The sequence below is a fragment of the Theobroma umbraticum genome, unplaced genomic scaffold (genome assembly GCF_002168275.2).
Source record: "Theobroma umbraticum cultivar Fairchild unplaced genomic scaffold, ASM216827v3 scaffold_44.0, whole genome shotgun sequence".
Classification (NCBI taxonomy): Eukaryota; Viridiplantae; Streptophyta; class Magnoliopsida; order Malvales; family Malvaceae; genus Theobroma; species Theobroma umbraticum.
The window spans coordinates 6,381,649-6,387,427 of record NW_018397255.1 but is presented as its reverse complement, the minus strand read 5'-3'; the positions used below and the strand labels follow the sequence as shown (position 1 = coordinate 6,387,427).

General features: G+C 34.1%; 2 protein-coding genes across 4 annotated transcripts in view; one reads left to right on the top strand and one right to left on the bottom strand.

Moving 5' to 3' along the window:
- Nucleotides 1-1,746: 1,746 nt before the first annotated feature.
- Nucleotides 1,747-3,566, top strand: LOC110409629 (U-box domain-containing protein 26-like). The gene has a single exon (XM_021419044.2). It carries the CDS (start codon nt 2,382-2,384, stop codon nt 3,564-3,566), a length of 1,185 nt encoding a protein of 394 aa, XP_021274719.1. The 5' UTR covers nt 1,747-2,381.
- Nucleotides 3,567-3,617: 51 nt separating this feature from the next.
- Nucleotides 3,618-5,779, bottom strand: part of LOC110409630 (uncharacterized) — a 5,124-nt gene continuing 2,962 nt past the window's right edge. Inside the window, exon 4 of one of the 3 annotated variants that reach the window (XM_021419050.2) lies at nt 3,618-3,794. In XM_021419050.2, coding sequence (XP_021274725.1) covers nt 3,780-3,794 — 15 coding nt within the window. In that variant the 3' untranslated portion in view covers nt 3,618-3,779. The other 2 variants (XM_021419046.2, XM_021419049.1) reach the window with 2 other exon arrangements.

Here is a 5,779-nt window from a genome sequence, read left to right as displayed (position 1 = left end):
AAAAATAAAATAAGAATATTAGAGGTTGGTTACACATTGATTAGGATTTGGGCTTAGGTTTTTTTATGTTAGTGGTCTCATGTGCTGCCTTTCATTTTGTTGTTGGGCGTTTTTGTTCTCTTTGAGTAGCCATCAAGTTTTTCGAGTGGTTTTTTCGTGTAATTGTATAAGTTTTAGAGTGATTTAAGGGTTTTTGGTCAATCAAAGATTCAATAAAAACACTTTTCTATAAACAAATTCAAAGTTTGATTAAACTACAAGTAAGTTCCAAATAATTCTCTTACGCTTGAGTCATCAAGCCTTAATATTTCAAATCATGAAATAGAGTAATACAAATTAAAATATCTTAACCTCAATCTTAAAGAAATGTATACTTTTCAAGTAAAATCCGATATTTATAAAAATATTATAAGTCTGCGTTTTCTTATTTCTTTTGATTTACATATTATGTAAAATTATTATTTATTGTAAATCTTTTGATTATTTTTTAAATTCAACGTATTTGTTTTAAAAAATTTTAATCCTTAGATCTTTTTCATCTTTAATCTCTTCAACAAAAATTGACTAGCTCTGTCTCTTATTGCTATATTGCAATATGCAAGTTTAACTTATACATGTAATTTCATTTTTTAAAAGAAAATTAATTTAACCTACTTTTTATGTACCAGCTAATCGAAGGCGGAGGGAGGGGCTACTAGGGGCCTCGTCGCCTTAAATATTAAAATTTTCATTTTCGCTTCTTTAAATTTAAAATCTTAACTTCATCTTTATAACTAATCATTTATATACAAACATATATATTATCATTCCCAAAGGTAGAGGAAGGGAGGCTAGTAGGGGCTCTCGCCTTTCTAAAAATTTTAAATTTTTATATTTCTTTTTAATTTATTTAAATTATATATATATTAAAATTTTATAATTTATCTCTACAAATATTAAACTTTTTGTTTTCACCTCGAATATGAAATTTCGATTCCGCCACTGATCATACCTTGAGGGACTTCATATATTGTTGATAAGGATTATCGTCACTGTTTAACCTTAGATAAACCTAATGTGCTTACAGTACCTATTGTGGAAAATCTCCCATTCCCCTTTCTAGGCTTCCATTTACTTGAAAATCTTTTCAAAAATTGTGGGATGACTAAGTTCACAGAGCCAACTCTAGAAGTTACCTTGTCTCAACTTTCAATGCTTTAAAAGAGTATAATGCACTGTAAATCCTTAACCTTCTACTACAATTTCATTTCAGTCTACATCTTTTAACTGAGCACTTTAACTTTGTTCAAATGTTTAAGGATACATTTATCCTTTCGTTAAAAGATTAAAATTAGTTGGAGTCATGATACTATTTTCATGATCATACAAAAGCAATCAAATTCTACAGTCATTCAACAAGTTATGGCTCTGTTCATGCACAGAGGAATGAACTGGCTTGGTTTTGTTTTATTTTATTTTTTTGTCCTGTTGGTTCCACCCAGTTGATAATTCCCTTACTCTCTCTCTCTCTCCTTTAAATCTCAAATGGGGTAGCCCCATTTTAATTTTCAACTCATGTTGGTGCATTCAAACTTCAAAGACAGTATACAATAAATATTTTTTTTCTTTCATGGTGGGTCAGTTTGACTGCATTGATAGATATGGGGAAAAGAGGAGGGAAAGTTGGGGGGGACCATCTCCCCCAATTATTCTATATTACTTGTTTCAATCCCATGTACTCTTTCTTTCACTAGGATAAGGCCTGTTTTGGCCCTCCCTTACTGTTTTTATCTTATTGTTCTCTTCTCATCCCTCCAACTAAGCTTTGCACTTTTGCTCTTTCTCCATCTCCTTCTCTCTCTCTGCCTCTCTTTATCACTGTGAACTGCAGACTTATTCCAGGACTCTCTCTTCCTCTTCCATCTGCAGCTATTGCCTGTTAGGACTGGAAGTCCTTAAGCTTTCCAGTCATCTTTTCGTCATTTTATTATTACTTAGTTTTTCTTTTTTCTCTGTCTTTATAATTGTATATTCACTATATGTGCTTTCCATGCTAGTGAATATTGATAGCTCAGTTTCACTTTTCGAAGTCTCGTGTCATTTCTGCACTTTTGGCTCTAGAATCTGATTTCAGAAAAGCTACCTTTCACAGTATCTTTGTAGTAGGAGTTTTTTTTTTTCATGAAAACAAAATTCCAAGTGCCTTCTGGTATTTGTCTTTTAATACCCTCCATCTTGCATTGTGCAAGGAAATAAATTCTCTCACCATTACTGTAAATTCTTTATTCCATAACATCGTCAGCATCCACTTCTGAAAATTCTCAATTGAACAAACACTATTAATTCATTTTTCATTTTTCCTTTGAACATTCTTGTTGAAGCTTTTTGGTTTTTGTTTTTCGATGAAAGAAGCTCAAATGAGCATTCCATACTTGTTTACATGCCCAATCAGCCTGGACTTGTTCACAGATCCCGTTACTCTATGTACAGGCCAAACTTATGATAGATCAAGCATAGAAAAGTGGTTAGCTGCAGGTAATCTCACATGTCCTGTTACAATGCAAAAGCTCCATGATCCATCTCTTGTTCCAAATCACAATCTTCGTCATTTGATTGAACAATGGCGTCAAATGGGACACCAATTTGACCCTGATTGCTTGACAACAATAGATCCTTTAGTCTCCCTGAAGCGCAATCTCGAATCTCCCGAAGCTACCTTACAAGACAAACTTCAAACACTCGAGAACATCCGACTTCTAACGGAAGAAACACCATCTAGCAATTCCTTTTTGCTCCGAATAGGTTTCTTGCCTTTACTTTTGCAACTACTTTTCGAAAAAGTAGACCCTGAATTCTCCCAAGAGTATGTGAGGTTTGTGGAGCTAGGGCTCTCTTGTGTTCTTAGATTGCTGCCCTTTGGAGAATTAGTGTGTTTGAATATGCTTAAAGAAGAGTCCATGTTGGAATCTTTTGTGGTTTTGTTTGAGCATGGCACTGGCATGATCAAGCAAAGCTTGTGTCATCTTGTAGGGGAAATATCATCATCTTCAGAAACGAGGGAGCTTTGTGCAATGATTGGAAAACACCAAAGGTTCTTGCATAGGATTGTTTCTCTTATTCAGCAGAATTCTGAGACATCTGATGCTGGAATCAAAGCGATTTCAGCATTGTGTTGCTTGGAATCCAACAGAGAAAACTTGGTTGGACAAGGCCTTATCAATGGTCTGACAGCATATATTCTGAACTCAGAAAGAAAGGAAAGAAGCTTGGCAGCAACAGCCATGGCAAGACTGGAACAACTTCTGCGAATAGAGAGAGCAAAAGAGGCACTGATAAACAATCCGCCCGGTGTTAAAGCAGTGGTTAACATGGTCTTCAGGGTATCGGATCATGAAGGGAGTGAAAGTGCTGTTAACTCATTAATGATGGTGTGTCATGAATCATTGCAAGCGAGGGAAAAAGCAATAGCAGCTGGAGTATTGACGCAGTTGCTGTTGCTTCTGCAGAGCCAGTGTAGTGGTAGGACCAAAACGAAGGCAATGACATTGCTGAAGCTGCTAAGATCCAAGTGGGCCGAGGAGAAATAGCATGTGTTTTGAGGACAAATAATATCTGTGTGTGGGGTCTTAACTCTTATATGCTGTGTGGTGTACGGGGTTCCCTCTTCCCCCTCTCGAGTTAGGTTTTTGTACAGAAATGTCAATTTATGTAAGCTCCTCAATCATTGAAAACCCATCCATTTAATTAACCTTCATCCACCTTGTGTAGTGCATTAGCTGCAAATTAAACTGTGAAAGGATCTAGGGACTCAATTCCTGGAACAAGAGATACATGTTTCAGTTGGCAAATACCAAAATACTCCTAGGATTATTATCTTTTATCTCAGTAGTTGATCGTTTTCAAAAGATTAAGGTGGAGTTAGGCTATATTGATGCCTTCTGAAGTGGCATTGTCAGCTTACCCAACCTGATGTAATGTCTAAAGATATATGAAAGTGGAAGGCAGTCAAAGTAGCCCGAAGCAGGTAAGATCTCAGCAAATGGATGCAAACTCAATTCCCACAATTATTTTCTTCTCCATTATCTATACATACTTAATATGATCTCTGGGTATTTTTATAGAAAGAAGTCACTGTACTCCCTTTCATAATCAACCTCCAATTTTTTTTTTTGCATAAATTTTATAAAATATTGAATGAGAAAATTAGGTGGTATCGTTTAATAATCAAATTAGATTATTTTATTAAGAATCCAATTATTTGATGATAGGTCGGCTAAATTTGATTTTCATTTCGGCATAATATATTAAATTTTTTTAATTATTTAAAAATATTCAAATAAATTTTTATTTTTTTATTTCGTTTAATTAAAATATTATATTTTTATCTTAAATTAAATAAATTTATATAATTAATAATTAATTATTTATTTTTAATTAAAATGACATTTATCATTTTATAGGCATATGAACTTACCATAATGGAAAATGAAATTACCATGTAGCCTTTTCATCATATCAACATTTGAAAGCACCAAATGGAATGAAAAAGCTTATTTAGTTTATAACAAAAATAAAAAATTTTAATTAAATATAATAAAAAATCAAAACTTAATTAATTTTTTCTGAATTCAAAAACCCAATTACTCTTTTTAAGTAGAAATTTATACATCTATCAATAAGCTAAATACTTAAATATAATAAAATAATTCAAGTTGATTAGTTTAGTTTTCATTATGAAATCTGATTAATCAGACCGGTATTATACCAAAAAACACCATCATATATAAAAAACTTGGCAGCTTAAACATCTGCTACTATTCTTAAAATATTTCTTAATTAGGGAGATGGAAAAGATTTTGTTTTTAATCCAATTATTATGGCAAAAATTGATGCTAAAAATTGTTAGCCTTCATCTGGGTTCACGATTCAAAGTTTGAATACCCTTTTCCCCATTTTTCAACTTTCTTCTAGGTTGAAATAAAAAATTCTACCATCCTATCCTACCAAGCAAGGCCTTGGTCCAAACGACAAGACACTGTTTACCTTAGACCCACCAAGAATCCTGATAGAAGGAAGTTTCCACTTGGCTATCATGGCCACCAATTTTTGTGAATAAATCCAGAGAGGCAACAGCAACTCCCATCCAATTGATGCAAGTTGATGGGACTCTTAAGCTTGGTAGATTCATTCTTTTTCTTTATAAGCTTTCATTGAAACAGATATACCAGGCTGATTTGTCTGCACATTGTTTTTTATTTGAGTACAGTTTGGAAGCACGTCTCTGGCACTCCAAAGGCAACCAGGTTAGAAAAGAAGAAGTGTGTAACTTTGGAAAGAAAAGGACCCACGAAAGGACCTTAAGAGTCAAAAATCAATTTTGGGGCTGGTGGGGATAGGGGTTGTTTAGCTTTAATAAATAAAAGTGCAAATGTAATCAAACACTTCACCATTGACAATGAACATGGTCCACCTTTTCGGCTATTGAATGAACCAAACAAGAGATTGAAGCACTTCCCCTTTCGCCCAAAAACGAGCTGACAGATTAACAAAGTTGCACCCCACCCTGCCTGTGCTAAATGACCGAATAAACCTACTTTTTGGACAAGGGTCAAAAGTTGGGTGCCTGAAATTTCAAGCATTGATAACAGCACCACTGCTTATTATGCTGAAGAACCAAGGATACCCTACTTATTGAGCACCACCTGGAAGATGTCTCCCACAAGAAAAGTTAAGGAGAGAAATTTGTTTAAGAATAAAAGTACATGGGGGTGGGGCAATGCAATTTCATGATAATCATATT

What these genes read in the sequence shown, in the direction of transcription:
- LOC110409629 (XM_021419044.2), top strand. Translation starts at nt 2,382, where the DNA reads ATGAAAGAAGCTCAAATGAGCATTCCATACTTGTTTACATGCCCAATC.